General features: G+C 35.5%; 1 protein-coding gene across 1 annotated transcript in view; it reads left to right on the top strand.

The window, feature by feature from the left end:
• The first annotated feature begins 713 nt into the window (after nt 1-713).
• The window catches only part of LOC127953044 (NACHT, LRR and PYD domains-containing protein 3-like), a 120,548-nt gene continuing 97,771 nt past the window's right edge, over nt 714-23,490 (top strand). The window contains exons 1-9 of the mRNA XM_052551939.1: nt 714-747; nt 840-2,673; nt 3,356-3,526; nt 7,077-7,250; nt 7,583-7,756; nt 7,882-8,055; nt 8,215-8,388; nt 15,582-15,755; nt 16,223-16,387. Coding sequence (XP_052407899.1) covers nt 714-747; nt 840-2,673; nt 3,356-3,526; nt 7,077-7,250; nt 7,583-7,756; nt 7,882-8,055; nt 8,215-8,388; nt 15,582-15,755; nt 16,223-16,387 — 3,074 coding nt within the window. The remainder of the gene's footprint in view (nt 748-839; nt 2,674-3,355; nt 3,527-7,076; nt 7,251-7,582; nt 7,757-7,881; nt 8,056-8,214; nt 8,389-15,581; nt 15,756-16,222; nt 16,388-23,490) is intronic.

Here is a 23,490-nt window from a genome sequence, read left to right as displayed (position 1 = left end):
TCTGAGCATGAGTTATTCCATAGCAGAAACAAACAATTCTGTCTCTGAAGAACTGAAACGTAAACAAAGGAATTATGATCAATATTACAACGTTATTTGCTTCGTTGGACTAAACGTGCTTCATGAGATGTCGTTTAGTGGACCCTTACCTTCCTAACTAAACTGGGATTTACAGCCGTGGATGTGTTTATTACTCGTAATTACGACGAATTTGCTATGTACTGCGTTTTTATTCTTCATGTTTTGATGTGTACTGCTTATCCAAATCTAGCAAATAAAGTCTTTATAAGCATTCAATTGAAAAACGGCAATCTGTTGTCGATGGTTGAGGCTTAGATCTTTATAATGATATATAGTTTGTCAAGGTTAAATTTCTCCCGGTTCATTTGATCTATTTGTAAACACTGACACAGGCGAGTAGAGGGGTGTTGAGGTCGCCTGCGTCGGGGTGCTGGCTAAGAGGTTAACCTGCACTCCCCGTTATGGGACTAACAGCTGAAAATGAAATTAAATTGTAATAGTTCCTGACATCTTTGTTTTTTATGCTTTAGGGCCTTGAGAACAAAATAATACATTTTGTAAAGAAAGAGCTGGAAAAGTTTAAGAAAATTTTAAGAAAAGAGAACACACAATACTTTGTGCAGGATTTTACACAGGACATGTGTAAAATCAAAGAAGCAGCTCTTGATATTGGGCTCTACTTCCTAAAAACTATGAAGGAAGATAAACTTGCAGATACACTAAAAGGTAAGATACTTATGACCATCTGTCATATTGTCACTATAACATATCATTGGAAAAGGACTGTAGAGTCAAGTGTTTTTGTTGTCTGTGTTTAGATGAGCTGGTCTTCATTTATCAACGACAACTTAAGCGCAACCTGAAGAAGAAGTATGAGTGTGTGTTTGAAGGAATTGCAAAGCAAGGCGACTCCACATTTCTGAATAGCATCTACACAGATCTCTATATTACTCAGGGTTGTAGGGAACAGGTCAATACTGAACATGAGGTGAGACAGATTGAAGTTACTTCCAGACGTTATGAATCACAAGAGATACAGGTTGAATGCAACAATTTGTTTGAAGCACCTGAACAAGACAAGGAGATCAGAACTGTACTGACAAAAGGAGTTGCTGGCATTGGAAAATCAGTCTCCGTGCAAAAGTTTGTTGTGGATTGGGCTGAGGGAAAAGAAAACCAAGATATTAGCTTCATATTTCCACTTCCATTCAGAGAGTTGAATTTAAAAGACAAAGAAACACAAAGTTTACTGAGCCACATAAATCATTTTTTCCCAGAGACGAGAGGAATGAACCTTTCAAAAGATAAATTGAAAGTCCTGTTCATTCTTGATGGTTTGGATGAATGCCGTCTTCCTCTAAACTTTGCTGGTAATGAGACATGGTCTGATGTATCATCACCAGCCTCTCTGGATGTTCTCCTAACAAACCTCATCAAGGGAAATCTGCTTCCTTCTGCTCTCATCTGGATTACCACCAGACCAGCAGCTGCCAGTAAGATTCCTCCTGAATGTATCGACCGAGTCACAGAGGTCAGAGGGTTCAATGATGCACAAAAGGAGGAGTACTTCAGAAAAAGATTCACAGATGAGGATATGGCCAGAGAAATCATTGATCATGTTAAACAATCAAAGAGTCTCTTTATCATGTGCCACATCCCAGTCTTCTGCTGGATTTCAGCCACTGTTCTCCAGAACATTTTAGAGGAGAAAAGAAATAATGTTGTGAAAAACAATCAGTCTACTGACGGCTCCAAAACACTGCTGGAATCAAAAACTGAAGACACTCCCAAGACTCTGACACAAATGTACACACACTTTCTCCGCTTTCAGATCCAGCAGAGCAGACGAAAATATGAAGGAGAATACAGACCAGATGTTTCCTGGGATAAAGATGCCATCCTATCACTGGGGAAACTGGCATTTCATCAGCTGCAAAAAAACAATCTGATCTTCTATGACACAGATCTGGAAGCCTGTGGTATTGACGTCTATAAGGCATCAGTGTATTCAGGCATGTGTACCCAGATCTTTAAGGAGGAAACAGGGATCAATATTGGTACCATGTACTGCTTTGTTCACATGAGCATTCAAGAGTTTATTGCAGCTCTTTATGCACATCTGTTTCTAGACATGAACAAGAAAAGTCCATTTGTTCAAGACTCTTTAGAACAGGAAAACAAAAAGGAGACTATGATTGATTTGCTCAAGACTGCAGTGGACAAGGCACTCAAGAGTGACAATGGACACCTGGACCTTTTCCTTCGCTTCCTTCTTGGTTTGTCACTCGAGTCTAAAAAAACACTCTTACGAGGTCTGTTGACACAGCAAGATGACAATGAACAGAGCAAAGAGGAAATAGTTGAGTACATCAAGCAGAAATTTGAAGCTAATCTGTCTCCAGAGAGATCCATCAATCTGTTCTACTGTCTGAATGAACTGAACGACCAAACTCTGGTGAAAGACATTCAGACCCACCTTAGCAAAGGAAGTCTCTCATCTGCTGATCTTTCACCTGCCCAGTGGTCTGCTGTGGCCTTCGTGTTGTTGACATCAGAGGAGGAGATGGAGGAGTTTGAGCTTCAGAAATTCAAGAAATCAGACGAGTGTCTCATTCGACTATCACCAGTCATAAAAACCTCCAAAAAAGCTTTGTAAGTAATTTGTCATATTTTTGCACTCATCAATGACTTGACTCAACTTATATAGTATGATATTTGGCTAAAATAACTAATCATAATCATAAATGAAAATTTAATTATTAACCACATTTATTGTGCAGTGCATTGAAAACATCTAGTCTTGGCACTTTACTATAGTGAAAAACACTTTACAATTTAAAATATATCAGAGGACACAGACTCTGTTGCTGTGGGGAAAAATTTATAAATCTAACCTGACCCTGGCAGATGCTCTGTACAATGTGGGTGTTTAATATATGAATACTTTTTTTCACATAAGTGAATGTAACTTTTACCTGTTAATATTTAGTTTGTATTTTGTTTTTCTTGATCATTAATTTAGTGACTTTGAAATAATGTGCAACCAGTTTTCTTTTAGGTCATAATGTATTTTTGGACATAACGTTTAGCATAGCTTGTTAAGATGATTTTTCAATGTGTGTTTTCATAGCCTTCAAATTGCACATTATTGGAAGACAACACTGAGCAGGATGTGGCATAGCATTTTCTCATTGAAATAAAGAAAACAATAATTTACTTAGCCCTAATTAATCAAATAATCAATCTACAGATTTTTCAAGCTTGTTTATTATATGTAGCAATTATCTCTGAGAAATACTAATCTATGAACTTCACTGTATATGTTTGCTTGTAGGTTAAATGATTGTGACTTAACAGACAAAAGCTGTTCAGCTCTAGTCACAGTTCTTGAATCAGATACAAGTCTGAAAGAGCTGAACATGAACAACAATAATCTGCAGGATTCAGGAGTGAGTTTGCTCTGCACAGGACTGAAGAGTCTAAAGTGTAAATTGGAGATACTGAGGTAAGTTGTGTGATAAGACACTGATCTCAATCAAAATTGAAATTAATTTGTTTTAGATATTTACAAATTAAGTGACTAAATAATGTATTGTAAATTATTATTGATGGACTGAAAGCAAACCACAAACTGGAGAAAAGTTGATGTGTAATATAATTAGGGTTACTAGTCATTTAGTTTCAGTGGGCAACCAGTCTTGGGCTGCAGGGTGATATGGCTGCCAGTATCTTATATGATACAGTAACAACTGATTACATACCTCTGTCTATGGTGATAAATTTTGAGTATATTGTAGCAACGTCTAATAATGAAAATAAGTGACTTGTCGTACAGCCAAGTATGGTGACCCATACTCAGAATTTGTGCTCTGCATTTCACTTATCCAAAGTGCACACAAACATCAGTGAACACACACACACCTGGAGCAGTGGGCAGCCATTTATGCTGCAGCGCCTGGGGAGCAGTTGGGGGTTCGGTGCCTAGAACTCAAACTCTAACCACTAGGCCATAGGGATGGCGATATATCACATGCAATTGTCACGCGCATTTTGCCAGTAAAGCCAGTTCCCTGATTAGTGGTAAATCGCCATCACCTGCTTTCAAATGGAGCAGCATTTAATAGACAGAGCTGTAGATCACTGACAAGTTACGCAATATTGTGTTCAGTATTGCAGATGAATCGCCTTCAATAATGAACGCGATATTCCATAGCTTGTGATCTAATGATCATGACATATCCCCCCCAAGGAGCGGCTTCCAGATCCTCTAAACCAGGGATAGGCAACTCCGGTCCTGGAGGGCCACTATCCTGCAGAGTTTAGATTCAGCCCTCATAAAAACTCTCCTGCCTGTATCTATCTAGTAAACCTGAAAACACTGATTGCCTTGTTCAGGTGTGTTTAATAAGGGTTGGAGCTAAACTCTGCAGGACAGTGGCCCTCCAGGACCGAAGTTGCCTATCCCTGCTCTAAACTATCTAGGAGGGCGGTGGAGTGGATGCGGAACAGGGGGAGGGCTGGAAGGCCAGGTCCATGTGGAAGTGGATTGACCGTGGACCAAGGCAGTGCAGACAGAACAGGAATCCAGGGCGGAGTAGGCGGAACTGGAGCCAACTGGAGTGGAGCAAGTGGAACTGGAGCCCACCGGGGCAGAGCAGGCGGAACTTGACCCCACCAAGGTGGTGCAGGCGGAACTGGAGCCCACCTGGGCAGCGCAGGCAGAACTGGGGCCCACCAGGGCAGCGCAGGCGGAACTGGAGCCCACCAAGACGGAGCAGAGGACCACCACAGCCGAGCAGATGGGACAGAAGCCCACCAGGGCGGAGCAGAGGACCACCACAGCAGAGCAGACGGGTGAGAAGCCCACCAGGACAGAGCGGAGGACCACCACAGTGGAGTCGATGGCACAGGAGAGCAAGTCTGGTCAGGTGGGATTGAAACAGAGAACATAAAAAGGTTAATGGCAGCCTCCGTGGCCGCGATGAGAGGGTAAGAGAACTCCCAAACGGCCTCCATAGCCGTGACAGGACAGGCAGAGAGTTCACAGCCAATCTCCATGGTCAACATTGCTGGGTGTAACAGACAAGATGTGACGAGGCTCTGGAAGTTCAGCTGAGACCTGACGAGGCTCTGGAAATTCAGCTGAGACGTGACGAGGCTCTGGAAGTTCTGCTGAGACATGACGATGCTCTGGTAGATCCTTGGTGATTTGACTGGGCTCATGGAGATCAAATGTGACTTGATTTAGTTCACGAAGACTGGTGGCGACGAATTTGTTCATGATTAATACAGGACATTGTCAGCCAGACGATGAACATTATTAACAGCAGTTATTATATGATGCAGTCACACTTGTAGTAATATTTGTAAGAATATTGGTGACTCGACTTTGTTCATTAAGATTATTGGTGACGTGACATTGTTCATGAAGACTGGTGGCAAGTTTTGTTCATGAAAATCATTGGTGCCTACTTTGTTCATGAAGATCATTGGTGACATGACTTTTTCATGAAGATCATTGGTGACTTGACTTTGTTCATGAAGAATATTTGTGACTCGACTTTGTTCACAAAGATCATTGGTGACTTGACTTTGTAACAGTGGAGAGAGTCAGAGACGTTTGGATCCAATTGCAGTTCTTTATAAACAGAGAGGTCAGGAAGGCAGTAATCAGTAATGGTGTCAGGTTTGTCAGGGAAATCCAAAATCAATAACAGTCACAGGAAGCAGAGAATCCGCCGTAACATTATCCAAAATCAGACACTGGAAGAACAAACACAGGAAAAATACTCTGAAATGCTAGAAGGGGCTAAACAAGACTTTGCAAAGACTGAGAGTGATTGTGCTGCTTATATGTGTGTGTAAATGAGGTGCAGGTGTGGCAAGGAAATTGGCTGATGAATGAGGTGCAGGTGTGGTAAGGTGATTTGTGATGCAGTGACTCATTGGGAATGTAGTTCAGGTGTGGTGCAACAGTATGAAAGGTACTAGTGTAAAAATTGATGATATGGTGACATTTGGTGGTTGATGGAAGCAAAAAAAGTGCGTCTATTGGAGTTTATAGGCACTCCAGCTAATGATAGTGACAATCGGTTTAATGTGTTTATTGATTCTACAGACAAGTAGTTCGGATTTAAGGCTAAACATGGTACTGATCTTTGCATCTATGCATTAAAGGAAATAGTAAACAAGTATAGAGATAAAAACTCATCAGTCTTTATGTGCTTCATTGATGCATCTAAAGCATTTGATTGGGTTAACCATGCAAAGTTATTTTCTAAAATATGAGACAAAGACAGGTGCCAGAATACACCAGAATCCTGGCTTATTGGTATGCCCACCAGATGATGCAAGTAAAATGGGGCAATACAGTCTCTGTCCCTTTTGGGGTTAACAATGGCGTGACAACAAGGAGGGATTTTGTCCCCAATTCTGTTTAATCTTTACATGGATGATCAATCTGAATGTTTTAATGCTTGTAAAACTGGGTGTATGATTGGGAATATTCTAGTGAATCATATTATGTATGCAGATGATTTGTGGTGTTTAGTCCTAGCAGTGCTGGTCTACAACGCCTTTAAATATGTGTTCGGATTACCATCTTGAACATATTATATAATCCTGATAAGAGTGCGGTTATGATTTGCAGAACTAAGGCGGATAAAAATATACAATTTTCAGTTTCAAGTTGTCTAATAAGAGTCTTACTGTGCGTATGAAAGTAAAATACCTTGGACATTTCATCACTGAATGCATTACTGATGATGAGGATATTGAAAGGCAACGGCATATGATGTATATTTTTTTGAGTGCAGATTGATTGAAATGCTTAATTCTAAAGTTTTTATTCATGTTTAAGTTTGTCTTTACTTTTGTTGTTATATTGAGCAGACTGATTTTCCTTATGCAAATTTGTCAGTGAAACTTTGTTTTCATGCATGTCTATCAATGTAAGTAAATGGCTTTTGAAGTGAATACATACAAATCTGTTTGACACTTTTATTTTACATTGTGCAATTTACAATGTGAATAAATTAAGATTTTTTCTTATTCAGGTTCAACAATTGCGCGCTAACAGAGAAAAGCTGTTCAGCTCTTGCTTTAGTTCTCCGTTCAGGCTGCAGCAGCTTGAAGAATATTGACCTAAGCAACAATAATATACAGGATTCAGGAGTGAAGCTGCTCTGTCCTGGACTGGAAAGTCCAAATTGTAAATTGGAGATACTGAGGTAAGTTGTGTGATAAGACAAGACACTGATCTCAAACAAAATAGAAATTGATTTGTTTTAGATATTTACAAATTATGTGACTAAGTAATGTATTGTAAATTATTATTGGACTGAAAGCAAACCGTAAACTGGAGAAAAGTTGATGTATAATATATTAAAGGTCACTAGTAATTTTGTTGCCATCTGTCCTGCATGGGTTTTGTTTGAAATTTAATTTGTTAAAGAAACAGAATTCGTAAACAATTTACTTTTTAACGATTGACACTGATTGACATTTATGGAATGAATAACTGATTTATCATGTAAATATCACAATTTTATTCCTGTTCTAGACTTTCGGACTGCAGAATCACTGAAGAAGGTTATAAAGCTCTGGCTTCAACTCTGAGATCAAACCCTTCACACCTGATAGAGCTGGATCTCACAGGAAATGATCCTGGACAATCAGGAGTGAAGGAACTTAGTGATTTACTACAGAGTCAAAAGCATTCGCTGAAGACACTAAAGTAAGACATGTTGAAAAAATATAACAGATAAAAAGCAGATTAATTATTTATAGATAAATATTAGGAAAATGAAGTGTCTAATACAGTTCCCCTAAAATTAACTCTGCCATCATTTACGCACTCAGGTTTTTGAGTCCTGCTGCAGATGTAGCCTGTAAATATCTGACTAAGGTTCTTCACAATAAAAACCCGTTACTCATGAGAGAGCTGAATCTTAGTGGACATAAACTAGGAGACACACAAGTGAATCAGCTCGCTTCTCTTCTGCAGGACAAACACTGTAAACTCAACACACTCCAGTGAGTATTGTGCATGGTTTAACATGTTACATGTAAAATTTGTTAAAAATGTTTAAAATAAGATATTTTGTATTTCCAGTTACTTGCTTGGATCATTGTTCCTTAAATAATGTTTTGAAATGAACTGAAGAATATTTACTGTCTCTTTTTTTTGTACAGGCTGAATAATAACAGTATGACAGCAGAAGGTTGTGCTACTATGATTTCAGCATTAAATGCAACCCTTTCAAACCTGAGAGAGCTAGATATGAGTGAGAATAAACTAGGAAATTCAGGAATTGAGAACATCTGTCATCTGTTGGAAAATCCACATTGCAGACTAGAGAGACTGAAGTATGTATTTTCATTTATGTGCATTTCTGGATGTAAATATACAATTATTTTATGTAATGTATTCTGTATATTGTGCTTTTGCTTGATTCTATGAACTTTTTTACTAATAACAACAAAATCAACATAACACAAGTAATCAAGTTGACAATGGAGCAGCTAGAACAGAAATGTGAACACCAATCATACATCCATCAATGAACAACACCAGACAATACACACAGAAAACACAAGATGTAGATGAACAGGGAAAAATGAGAGGATAAACAGGAACAGAGCAAAATTAAATATCACAAATTCACAAAGATACAGAATATATTACAAAACATCTACATGATTAAATGAAATTATGCAAATCAATATGTCTATGGAGACTAATATATAATTTTCATTTTTTCTTTGATTACTTGCTACTTTAAATATTGTATGTAATATTTACACATTTAAATGAAGCTGGTGTTATTAAAAAACATTGACTGCTATACTTAACAGCCTTTTTTATATATTTATATATATATAGACTTTCAGACTGCAGTATCATTGAAGAAGGATATAAAACGTTGACTTCATCTCTAAAGTCAAACTCCCACCTGATAGAGCTGGATCTCACAGGAAATGATCCTGGACAATCAGGAGTGGAGGGCTTCTTTGATTTACAGTGGGATGAATCCTGTAAATTAACAACTATCAGGTGATATTTGTCTTCAAATAATTTTTTTTAAAAAAGCCCAGAGTCAGATGTTTTCAGCTAGGTTGAGGAGATTGGGTCCACTGGGTCCTATGGAATTAGAATGACAAACAAGAATGAAAACAACTCAGTTTACAGAAATTTAACACCTTCACACAACTGAATTAATTGAAACTGAAACTCAGGTTTTCTGACACATTATTTTATTATAGCTATTAACATGAATAAATATAGAATTTAGAGCAATTATGCTACTTTATTCCCTGATTTGTATGGTTATATATTTATTTTTTTAGCAAAACTGTTTGCAGTTATCACACTTATCATCAATACCACACTGGACCCATAAGTAGGATGGGACCTACAAAAGATGTGAAATTGTAACATGACTATCTAGTCTAAAGTCTCTTCTGCTTTCTGTAGATTCTTGAAAAGTCCTGCTGCAGAGGAAGCGTGTGCATATCTCTCTAAAGTTCTGGGTAAAAGTCCATTATTACTGGCAGAACTGGATCTGAGTGGAGAGAAACTAGGAGATCTGGATGGAGAGAAACTCTCTGGATTTTTGATGGACTCCCATTGCAAAGTGGAGAAAATGAAGTGAGTGTACATGATTTATACATTATAACTTCTCTCTATTTTCATTATAAAAGACTTGTATAATATATTTGTGGATCTGTTGAATATGTGCTGAATAATAAATAATGCTATTTTTGGGTTCAGGCTGAATAATTGTGAGCTGAAAGAGAAAAGCTGTTCAGTTCTAGCTACTATTCTCTCCTCCAAAACAATCCTGAAAGAGATGAACCTGAACAACAGCCGTCTGCTGGACTCAGGAGTCAAAGAGATCTGTAAGGGACTGAAGAATCCTATGTGTGAGCTAAACATACTCAAGTGAGTTCATTTCACCAACAGCTACAGTGAAAATTTCAGGAATGTAATATATTAATTTGTTTACCTCCATAAATGAAAAAATAATTAAATAAGGGCCTTGTTTACATGTGTCCACCTCATTCTTTACATTTTCACTGATTGAATGGCTATCTGATCATGAAAAAACAGTTTTAAATGCAATCTGATAACTCAAACCCCTTTAGGAGGTGATTTGAGATGCATTCAGATGCATGTAATTCCATGGATGAATTGTAAAGATTAACCATCATAGAGTGAAAGTGTATCACCTGTGCATATTTTTAAATCATGTCAGTTTACACATACAAGTGAGAAAATGAAACAGAGACCTGAATTTGTCTCTAAACGCAAAATTAGTTATCTTTTGTCTCTTTTTATGCTATAAATGGACACATGCACACAAAACTGTCAAATGCTAGTCTCCACAATTATTTCATAAACATAGTTACTTATGTCTAAAGGTAAAGTGAACAGTTGAAGCGGAAAATGAATGCATATTATTCATTGGATCTGTGCCTTTGGTCTTAAAGGGCACCTATTATGTCCTTTTTTACAAGATGTAATATTGGTCTCGGATGTCCCCACACTGTGTCTGTGAAGTTTCAGCCCAAATACCCCACAGATCATTTATTATAACTAATATAAAATGTCATTTTTGGGACAGGTCTTAAAAAGAGGTGGTTTGGTGCCTATCATTTTAAATGATAATGAGGTCGGTAGAAGAAATATGACTGAGAGCTAGAGAACACCAATGAGTTCAGTCGTATAGGTATGAACCAGAGTCAGACACAGATTCAGGAGAGACTCCAGCAAGAACATCTATGAGAATGAACCAGGACATCTCAGAATTCTTATTTGATACATTTATATACTTGTAGAGTTTTCACAGCCCATTTGCAGAGAAAGATGAGCATCACACGTAGACACAAATACTGTGATGATGTTCGTTATGCACTTTAACAAAACAACACAAGCACACAAAAATAGTTAAAGCATTAGCTAAGCACTATAATGACATGACATTTATGTGAAGGGTACTGTTGCATCATGTTCAAATATTTCACATACAGGTGCTGATGTGGCAAATGTGAGAGGATGTCAGAAAATATGTATGATGTATCAACGTAAATACAGATGTTTCTTCCTTCTTATTTATTTTCATTGTACACTCCTGAGGGGGTCCCAAAACATGACTCTCACTACCTATGCAATATACAATGAAGTAGATTCCCATTCTTTTTTGCGTCTACTGTGCTAAACACAGTACTTAATTAAAGATAAATAGGTTCTTTGAGTTCAGTTATGTTTAATTCATACAGTGGAGATTATGCAGTGTTACTTTACATATGAATATCCATTTTTTAAAACCGAATGCTAAGAACTTTAAAGCGCTTTTATTTCAGTTGTATCTTTGTTCTTTTGCAGTTTTCTGTAATTTATTATTTTCTATGCAGATGTTTTCCCCTTAACAATTGACCCAATCATTCTGTAAAGTTTTCTTCTTTTAAAATTGAACTAATCAAGTCATCTGGTGAAAATCTTTTCACATCACAATACAAATAGCAGTAAAAAATAAATATTGCCACGTCAGTTTTTCCCAATATTGTGCAGTCCTTTTTAGAAATTATAATTAGAAGACAAATTTATAATAATAAAAACACTATTTGATAAAGTTTAGCATTTTTTTGTTATAGTCAAACATGACCATCGTGTGTGATTGCATTTGTTCCCTTTTCAGTTGGTCACTTCGAGTCACGTCGGTGACAGATGAATTGAAATCTCGCTTCGAGATATCAATCCACTTTGAATGTAAACTAAATGTAAACTAATATTAGATGAGTTCTTTACTCTCTTGGGACCTGACCCAAGCAGGGCCTATTTTAGCCTTTGCAGTAAGTTGAGCTGAAGTTCCTATCAATAAATCTCTGCTCCTGCTTGCACTAGCCTCCATCAAGAGGGCAGGGGACCTGCACAAATTTTTTATCAATGAATCGTGCCTAGAGTTTAGGTGACTCCCTGGTAATCCTGAGGCCCCAGCCTGGCTACGTGCCCAAGGCTACAACTACTCTTTTCAGGAATCAGGTGGTGAACCTGCAAAAGCTGCCCCCAGAGGAGGCACACCCAGCCTTAGCTTTTCTGTGTCCTGTCCTCGTACCATCTTGAGGCATATATACAGACACGTTTTTAAAAAGTCAATAATATTGTTTTTATATCCATTATTTCTGGGTCGATATATTTACATTTATTTACATTTACATGTATTCATTTAGCAGATGCTTTTATCCAAAGCGACTTACAGATGAGGACAGTGGAAGCAATCAAAAACAACAAAAAGAGCAATGATGTATAAGTGCTATAACAAGTCTCAGTTAGCTTAACACAGTACACCTAGCATGGAATTTTAAATAATATGATAAATAAAAAGAAACCGATAGAATAAAAATATTATATTGCACACCAAAAATGTTTTATCATGACAGGGCTTATGTGAGCTCTATTGAATTTCCATAAAGCAAAGGGTATTTTGTGGCAAAGTGTAGATATAACATGAAAATACATTTAGATTGATTGAGATGTAAATACTCCCATCCATCTGTAGACCAATTTGTAAATGTTCATACATAAATCATAAGCTAGCAATAACCTCAATAAGCTTTCAAAAACAGTATTATCTGTTTCTCTGCATGCTTGACTAATAAAAAATTATATATAATATATTAAACAAAAGATTAAAAAGAACAATAAAAACACTGCTTTATATTTACATTTTTCTTACATGTAGAGTAAAATATAAATACTTTTTTTTAAAGGTAAAGGATTTTATTGTCATTCCAAAGCATGTACATGAGCTGGAACGAAATTAGACACTGAGGCCCGGTTAAAACCATTCACAAAAAATAACTAACTACTCACTCATCAATAAATACAATAGATAAAATAACAAATAATACAAGCCCATATAAATATATTAAAATATATTTATATTAAATTCAATTTTATTAAATTCAATCAGAATTTAGTATTTATTTTAATTCATTAATCCACACATTAATGAAAGAATGAAACCAGGCTTACTTGTATATCTGCTAAATATGTAGCTCTAATGTGATTTGTCACATTTTGGTATTCAGACTGTTTTGCCGTAATGAACTTGAACCACACTGTGAAATTAAAGGGGGTCGTATTATGCTATCTTACAGAGTCTTGATTTTGTTTTTGGCATGCACTAGAACTTGCTCTTGTGCTTGGTGGTTCAAAAACACATTATTTTTCACATTATTTAAATTATTACAATACCTTTCTCCCCAGCCTGGCACAAAAGGCTTAATAATAATAATAATAATAATAATAATAATACATTTTATTTATATTGCGCTTTTCTTATAACCTAAGCGCTACAAGTACAGTACAAAAGTAAATACATTACATTTACATTTACAGTATTGTTCAAAACAATAGCAGTACAATGTGACTAACCAGAATAATCAAGGTTTTTCGTATATTTTTTTATTGCTACGTGGCAAACAAGTTACCAGTAGGTTCAGTAGATTGTCAGAAAACAAATGAGACCCAGCATTCATGATATGCACGCTCTTAAGGCTGTGCAATTGGGCAATTAGTTGAATTAGTTGAAAGGGGTGTGTTCAAAAAAATAGCAGTGTGGCATTCAATCACTGAGGTCATCAATTTTGTGAAGAAACCGGTGTGAATCAGGTGGCCCCTATTTAAGGATGAAGCCAACACTTGTTGAACATGCATTTGAAAGCTGAGGAAAATGGGTCGTTCAAGACATTGTTCAGAAGAACAGCGTACTTTGATTAAAAAGTTGATTAGAGAGGGGAAAACCTATAAAGAGGTGCAAAAAATGATAGCCTGTTCAGCTAAAATGATCTCCAATGCCTTAAAACGGAGAGCAAAACCAGAGAGACGTGGAAGAAAGCGGAAGACAACCATCAAAATGGATAGAAGAATAACCAGAATGGCAAAGGCTCAGCCAATGATCACCTCCAGGATGATCAAAGACAGTCTGGAGTTACCTGTAAGTACTGTGACAGTTAGAAGACGTCTGTGTGAAGCTAATCTATTTTCAAGAATCCCCCGCAAAGTCCCTCTGTTAAAAAAAAGGCATGTGCAGAAGAGGTTACAATTTGCCAAAGAACACATCAACTGGCCTAAAGAGAAATGGAGGAACATTTTGTGGACTGATGAGAGTAAAATTGTTCTTTTTGGGTCCAAGGGCCACAGGCAGTTTGTGAGACGACCCCCAAACTCTGAATTCAAGCCACAGTACACAGTGAAGACAGTGAAGCATGGAGGTGCAAGCATCATGATATGGGCATGTTTCTCCTACTATGGTGTTGGGCCTATTTATCGCATACCAGGGATCATGGATCAGTTTGCATATGTTAAAATACTTGAAGAGGTCATGTTGCCCTATGCTGAAGAGGACATGCCCTTGAAATGGTTGTTTCAACAAGACAATGACCCAAAACACACTAGTAAACGGGCAAAGTCTTGGTTCCAAACCAACAAAATTAATGTTATGGAGTGGCCAGCCCAATCTCCAGACCTTAATCCAATTGAGAACTTGTGGGGTGATATCAAAAATGCTGTTTCTGAAGCAAAACCAAGAAATGTGAATGAATTGTGGAATGTTGTTAAAGAATCATGGAGTGGAATAACAGCTGAGAGGTGCCACAAGTTGGTTGACTCCATGCCACACAGATGTCAAGCAGTTTTAAAAAACTGTGGTCATACAACTAAATATTAGTTTAGTGATTCACAGGATTGCTAAATCCCAGAAAAAAAAAATGTTTGTACTAAATAGTTTTGAGTTTGTACAGTCAAAGGTAGACACTGCTATTTTTTTGAACACACCCCTTTCAACTAATTGCCCAATTGCACAGCCTTAAGAGCGTGCATATCATGAATGCTGGGTCTTGTTTGTTTTCTGACAATCTACTGAACCTACTGGTAACTTGTTTGCCACGTAGCAATAAAAAATATACTAAAAACCTTGATTATTCTGGTTAGTCACATTGTACTGCTATTATTTTGAACAATACTGTACATTCATTCATTTAGCAGACGCTTTTATCCAAAGCGACTTACAGATGAAGACAGTGAATAAAAAGAATAGAGCAAGCTAGTGTTAGTTTTTTTTATAATTGTATAATAAATGAAAATAAAATAGAATATAAAAAGATTAGCAAAGTAGTTAAATTTTTTTATGAATAGTGTAGAATAGTGAGTGCTAAAGTTAGAGGGTCAAATAAAGATGGAGGAGATGGGGTTTTAAGCCGATTCTTAAACATGGCTAAGGAATGATATTTAAATTATATTCAAATGAGCCGCTTTGTTACACCACATATATATATAAAGATCTCCCTGGAGTGGACTTTTGAGATTTGAGATCTTTTTATGCCCAAACATACACACTATGCACTGACTAAAATTCAAGAAGTAAAAAAGCATAATAGGACCCCTTTAAATGTAGTTCTTATTTTCTGTAGGCTTTCAAACTGCAGTATCACTTTTATCTAATACATGTAATGAATGAATTTGAATTATTTAGAATTATTGTATTTTTTTATTCTAGACTCTGTAACTGCAGAATCACTGAAGTAGGTTATAAAGCTCTGGCTTCAGCTCTGAGATCAAACCCTTCACACCTGATCGAGCTGGATCTCACGGGAAATGATCCTGGAAAATCAGGAGTGAAGGAGCTCTGTGATTTACTACAGGATCCCAACTGTCATCTGAAGACACTAAGGTGAGTGTTATTAAAATAACAATGTGCAATTTTAGCTGAAATAGAATTAAAAGTCAATTATGAAATATTTGATTTGAATAAAGTCCCTTTCACAACATTGTGAAAATAAGTCATTATCTGGCAGGTAAAGTCAATGTACTTCTATGTCCAGGTTTTTGCAAAGTCCTGATGCAGAAAAAGCCTGTAAATATCTGACTAAAGTTCTCCACAATAAAAACCCATTACTCCTGAGCGAGCTAAATCTGAGTGGACATAAACTAGGAGACACACGAGTAAATCAACTCGCTGCACTACTGCAGGACAAACACTGTACACTCAACACACTGATGTGAGTATTGTATTCTTTTGTTGTAGATGTAAGTATGGTAAATACATTAGGTGATTAAAAATTCAACAGTTCTCAGTGATCACTGAATGTGGGCATCAAATAGAAATATAAATTCTTCCTCTCATGTTCAACATTTTAGGCTGCGTGATTGTGATCTAACGGAGAAAAGCTGTTCAGCTCTCGCTGCAATCCTGAGGTCAAACACCAGTCTAAAAGATCTTGACCTGAGCAACAATAATCTGCAGGATTCAGGAGTGAAGATACTTCAGAGCGGATTAGAAAACTGCACACTGGAGAAACTCAGGTGAGTGAAAGGAACCATTGTTTGATTTTAATAATAGCATACTCTTTGTCCAATGTTAAATTACCCCAGTAAACCTAAAGTTAAGCAGAAAAGAAGGTTTTGTCAGATGGTGAAATATGTTTATGTCTCTTTTCTGTAGACTTTCAAACTGCAGTATCGCTGAAGAAGGCTATAAAGTGCTGGCTTCAGCTCTGAGATCAAACCCTTTACACCTGATAGAGCTGGATCTTACAGGAAATGATCCTGGACAATCAGGAGTGAAGCAGCTCAGTGATTTACTTCAGGATGGACGCTTTATATTGACCATCAGGTGATGAAACCTTCAAATAATTATTAAAATTTCAGTTAAAACGTCATGTTTTAATCCATTGTTAAACACAACACATAAAATGGAAGATTAAAAGAGGCAGGACCATATATTTGTTTGTCTTAAAGCCTTTTTATTAACAGAAAAAAAAATCTGCTTAATTACTTCTGCTGCAATTATGAAAATTGTACAGTTTTTATATTTCCTCAAACTGTAAAATTGTTGGATAAATTAATTCAATAAATTAAATAAATTCAGCAATATATTTATACAAATGCAATAAACATTCAAATTGCTGTAGATAAGTCAAATTGCACTTTCTATTAAGTCTGTACTTATAATATAATTATATATAGGAACATTGTTTTTAAACATTTCAATAATTTTCTCATGTATTTGTTGGCAAACTGGCGATCCTCGGCCCATCTTTTCTCCTAAAGGATTAGACCTTTCTTGGATGCTGCTTTTGTACCAAATCATAATTACAATCACCTGTTGACATCACCTGTTTCAAATCACATCATTATTTAACCATTTTACCTCATTACTAGCCCTAAATTGCTCCTGTCGCAACTTTTTTAAAAATGTGTTGCAGGACCGAATGACCGGAAAGGATGCATATTTACAAATGACATGAAGTTGACCAGACAAAACATGAAATATTTTTCGTTCATATTGTCTGCAATGAAATACAAGTCAAAGTAACTTTAGAAATAACTTCTTTTTTTATTTGCGTTTTCCATACTGTCCCAACTTTTTCTGATTTGGGGTTGTATTATTAATATTATTATTACTACTTATAAGTGGTATTTGACCGCTTTAAGTAAAGTAGCATCCGAAAAATGGCAAGAAATTAGATTTATAATACCTTATAACTATGAGAAGTATAATCCATTGTAAAAGTTGATGCAACATGTTTATTGTGTTATAAATCATTATACTTTTAAAAGCTATAACCACAAATAGGTAAATATTATAATATATTGAAACTGTTCTTATGAATATTCATTAGATGATACAACATATTATAATGTTTTTTATAATGCATTATGCCTTCATTGTAATGCTATAAGAATGCCCTTATAATGTATCATAAATACAGGCTTCATAAAAAGTGTTACCGAAAATTTCTATTAGTAGTGATTGTTGCTCATATTCAAATTTTTTCTAGTCCATTTTACAAAACACCATAAATTCATTGTTTACACTTACTAATATTAAGTTCTCTTCAGTCAATAAAATCTAAAGAATATATTTGACAGCTATAAAAAATTATTAATTGAAATACATTTTTCCAAGAAATTGAAAATGTTCTGTATACCTTCTTATTAGTCTGTCATGCAAAAAAAGCTCTTTATCAGAATTTCGTGAGCATAGTTTATGGTTATAAAACTGAAATGTAAAGATGTATTAGAAACCAATTCCAAACTCTGACAACAACTAAATTAAAAACACTCCCCATAGAGCAAGATGGAGGTTGTCATCACGACAGCAGCAAGCTGAATACGCAACCCTGAGCGTGAGGTCCCACCATTTTTGTAGGGCTTACAAAGCAAATTTTGTAAAATAAAATATCTCCCTTTGCATAGAAATTTGAGCATCATAACTTTGCAGATGTTGTTTAGGCTCAAACAGCAACAGTATACACTAACTAAAGTTAAAAATGTGAAATTACAATCAACGACCCTTTTAAAAAATGATTTTCTAATCTAAAATTGTCTTCTAATTTCTGCAGGTTTTTGAAAAGTCCTGCTGCAGAGGAAGCGTGTGCATATCTCTCTAAAGTTCTGGGTAAAAGTCCATTATTACTCAAAGAACTGGATCTGAGTGGAGAGAAACTAGGAGATCTGGATGGAGAGAAACTCTCTGCATTTTTGATGGACTCCCATTGCAAAGTGGAGAAAATGAAGTGAGTGTACATGATTTATACATTATAACTTCTCTCTATTTTCATTATAAAAGTCTTGTATAAGATATTTGTGGATCTGTTGAATATGTGCTGAATAATAAATAATGCTATTTTTGGGATCAGGCTGAATAATTGTGAGCTGAAAGAGAAAAGTTGTTCAGTTCTAGCTACTATTCTCTCCTCCAAAACCATCCTGAAAGAGATGAACCTGAACAACAGCCGTCTGCTGGACTCAGGAGTCAAAGAGATCTGTAAGGGACTGAAGAATCCTGTGTGTGAACTAAACATACTCAAGTGAGTTCATTTCACCATCAGCTACACACAATACAGTTTTTCAGTCCTTGTAATTAATGAATATAATGAATATAATATAAAGTTTCACTTTTTGAAATTAGTGAAATAAATCAGCTTTTTGATGATATTCTAATTATATGACCAGCACCTGTAAATATTGATAAACTGTTGAAGAAGCTTAGACCTAAATAAGGTTTCTTCTATCGTTTAAAAAATAGTTTTCCTTATGAGGCCCGAAAGAAAATAGTAGAGTGCCTTCTTATCTGTAATTGATTATGGTGATCTTCTATATATGCACACAGCTACAACCCTTAGGTATATAGATTCTGTGTGTCATGCAGCCTTATGCTTTGTTTCTGGTGCAGAGTCACGGATGCATCATTGTATTTTATATGCTTCTTTATCATGGTTATCCTTACATCAAAGGAGAAAGTTACATATTTATTTATTTATCGCAAAAGCTTTGTTAGCCAAATTACCCTTTTATATATCAAATCTCTTAATTTACTAAACAATTATTTGAAGTACTAGGTCTGGTTCCCATATTAGGCTAAAAGTGCCAAGAGTATTGTCAGAATTCCGTAAAGGAATATTTTCCTTTTATGCTCCTTGGGCCTGGAATGAATTGCTAAATGTACTCAATTTAGATGCACTTCCAACTCTAAGCACCTTTAAATGTCTTTTGCGGAATTTTTTTTTAGGATACTTGTAATTGTTTTAGTTGATCTGGTTTTACTCTGCTTTTGATTGTTGTAAATTGTGGTGTTGTCTTATTGTTATTTAATGTGCCTTTAAAGTGCCACTGTCTTAACCAGGTCTCACTGGAAGAAGAGATAGAAATATCTCAATGTGATTCTCCTTGCTAAATAAATAAAATACATAAAATAAAATATATGATTTTTTTTAATTATAGACAGTTCATATCTTTATTTTATTATTTTTTATGTAAGTATTTTTGTACATCGAAATCATAAATTGATGCTTATCCACGCTAAAACAAATGTTCATCACAACAATTATTTGAGAACATTTTAATTTGAAATAATGGCGGATCTTATCGGGCTGATATGAACATTTGCATGCTGTTAATTTGAAATTTTGTTACAAAGAGATTTTCTAATCTTTTGGTGACATGCCTTCTCACCACATGCCCACTTTTTACTTTTTATTGTCTGTTACCAGTGCTAATTGTGCTATTTTATTAGCTTTTTAATCTAATGTCTGGGAGTAAATTTTCATTTCTTTCAAATTTTTCATTTTCTTTCTTTTTCATTTATAATAACCTCACAAAAGTGCTATCTGTATCTCTAAATAAATATAAATGTATTAACCTCTTAACCTGCATCCAGACGCAGGCACCCTGTCACACTTGTCAATATTTACGAATAGATTAAATGAAATGGGACAAACTATACATCATTATAAATATCTATTCCTCAAGAACCGACGACCGATCACTGTTTTATAATGGAAAGCTTATAAAGAATGTAAATTAATTATATTAAATAACCTTCTAATGTTATGGGACAGTAATCTATTTTTAATAATCTATTATAGTAATAAATAGTAATCTATTATTTTAAATTTTTCCCTGTTTTTCTATATTGAAAAAAAAATTATCTCTCCCAGTGCAAATTTTTTAGATATTTGTTAAAAACTCATTCCCTGATTTTCCGAATCTTCCCAAAAAATCGATCAGATTCTTGAAGTAGCCTTAAATAAAAGAGGTGTGTTGTCTACACTATACAAGCTAATTTCCTCCATTTCCACTTCCTCTCTTTTATTAAACAACAATGGGAGTCGGATCTTTGCCTTACATTTGATGATGAGACTTGGAACCAGATTCTGTCCCGTGTTCATACCTCCTATATTTGTGCACGACATAGTCTTATCCAGTTAAAATTTATTCATCGTATTTACTGGACAGAAGTGAGGTTGACAAAAATCAAGCCTGGTTATTGATCCTCTCGGTGACCGTTGCCATCAGGCCCCGTCAGACTTAATGCATATGTTTTGGACATGTACATTGTTAAATTATTTTTGGCTGTCAATCTTTAATTGTTTTTCTTTAGTGACGAAGAAACAGATTGAGCCTTGCCCATTGGTAGCACTTTTTGGACTTTCATTAAATGTCACTGATTTGCCGGGAAATACTGCAAAGTCTCTTGCATTTTTAACATTATTAGCTAATTTTTATCATAATCTATTATTATTATTTACTTTTTTTCTAGGGGATGGGATGGGGTATAATATATATATATATATATATATATACATATATATATATATGTATGTGTATATGTGTGTGTGTGTATATATATATATATATATATATATATATATATATATATATATATATATATATATATATATATATTTTTTTTTTTTTTTTTTCTTAAGTTCAATAAACTCTTTTTGCTGTACATTTCTTTGAAAATTATTGCACATCTTAGAAAGTTCTTCAACCACTCAGATTCAAGCATACAGTAGCCCTGTAAAGTAGTATAAATAATTATAACTAACAACTGCTTGTCTGACAAAGTAAGTTCAACTTAAGCTGTAAGTTGTAGTGTGGTTTAGTCATATTTTGTGCGTTTAATGAATACATCTCAACTGCAATATTAATTTCAGTTTGAGTTTTTGTGATTTGTAGGCTTTCCCATTGCAGTATCAATGAAGAAGGTTATAAAGTGCTGGCTTCAGCTCTGAGATCAAACCCTTCACACCTGATAGAGCTGGATCTCACAGGAAATGATCCTGGAAAATCAGGAGTGAAGGAGCTCTGTGACTTACTACATGATCCAAACTGTCAACTGAAGACTCTGAGGTGAGTGTTATTAAAATAATGTTCAATATTCTTTGACTAAAGGCCCTTAAACCCTCTGCGGTCTATGGGGTTTTGGGGGGCCTGGAAAAGTTTTCACATCCCTTGACTTTTGTGTTTTTTTTCAGGTGCTTATAAACATATACATGGCTAAAGTCTGAAAACACTGTATCCAGTACAAACTGGGCTATGATAAAAATTATGTATGTGATTGTGTTTTTGAGACAACAACATTTATGCATAGAGGAAAAACTCAAATTTTGAAGTCACTGAAATAAGGTCATAAATTACATACATAACATTTGTTCACAAGACTGTAAAACCTGGATCGTGTAGCCTAGAATTTTTGCTTCCAAATGATGTGAAAATCATCTTGTTTACTTGGAAACAATAGATTGATTTAAATTCCTAGAGACACTTTTTGTTGCGAAAGAGCATATTCAATTAAATTCGATTCAAGTTTATTTGTATAGTGCTTTTTACGATATAAATAATTACAAAGCAACTTTACAGAAAAATTACATTTCTACAGTATTTAGTAGTATTACTTATAAGTGGTGACTTTCAGTTTGTGGGCATATGACAGGATTTTTCAGAAAAATTAATACAAGACATAGTCAGCCAGACGATAAACATAATAACAGCAATTATTATATCATGCAGTCACACTTGTAGCAATATTTGTTAGTTCTGTTTGTTAATCCATAGTTAGCATCATCTGGGATCCTCTGAGGGGTCAGCATCATCTCTTCTCAGATGTTCTGGATCCAGACTAGAGCTTGTGTATATCCTAATTACATCCCGTGGCAAAACATAGAAACAAATAGAGACATCATTAGCATAGCTGCTGTTCCAAAAAAGTAAAATTAATTAGTTTAACCCAAGCTTAAGAATAAGAATGCGCATTTGATCAGATGCAACTGCAGTCACAATTTAAGAGATGCATTATTCAAATGCATTATTCAAATGCTCGGCGAAAGAAATGCGTTTTTAATCTAGATTTAAATAGAGAGAGTGTGTCTGAACCCCGAACATTATCAGGAAGGCTATTCCAAAGTTTGGGAGCAAAATGTGAAAAAGCTCTACCTCCTTTAGTGGACTTTGCTATCTTAGGAACTACCAATATTCCAGCGTTTTGTGACCTTAGGGAGCGTGATGGATTGTAACGTGGTATAACGCTAGTTAGGTGTACAGGAGCTAAACCAGGATAGCCAACTCACGCATCTGGGGTGACGCATCTTGGAATTAAGCTTGAGATTGATGCTGAAACCGTGAGTGTCACGCCAGATGCGTGAGAGTTGGCAACCCTGGCTAAACCATTTAGGGCCTTATAGGTAAGTAATGATAATTTGTAACTGATACAGAATTTAACAGGTAGCCAGTGCAGAGACTGTAAAATTAGGGTAATATGATCATATTTTCTTGACCTGGTAAGGATTCTAGCTGCTGCATTTTGGACTACCTGTAGCTTGTTTATTGAAGGTGCAGGACAGCCACCAAGAAGTGCATTACAATAGTCCAGTCTAGAGGTCATGAATGCATGAACTAGCTTTTCTGCATCAGAAACAGACAACATGTTTCATAGCTTGGCAATGTTTCTAAGATGGAAGAATGCAGTTTTTGCAACATGGGACATATGATTTTCAAAAGACAAGTTGCTGTTTAATATAACACAATTTTGACTGTAGAGGAAGTAACAGTACATCCGTCTAGTTGCAAATTGTAATCTACAATATTCTGTGTACTGTTTTTTGGTCAAATAATTAATA

The sequence above is a fragment of the Carassius gibelio genome, chromosome B3, assembly GCF_023724105.1.
Source record: "Carassius gibelio isolate Cgi1373 ecotype wild population from Czech Republic chromosome B3, carGib1.2-hapl.c, whole genome shotgun sequence".
In the NCBI taxonomy this organism is placed as follows: Eukaryota; Metazoa; Chordata; class Actinopteri; order Cypriniformes; family Cyprinidae; genus Carassius; species Carassius gibelio.
The sequence above is the reverse complement of the archived record's forward strand: the minus strand, read 5'-3'. Positions and strand labels throughout refer to the sequence as shown.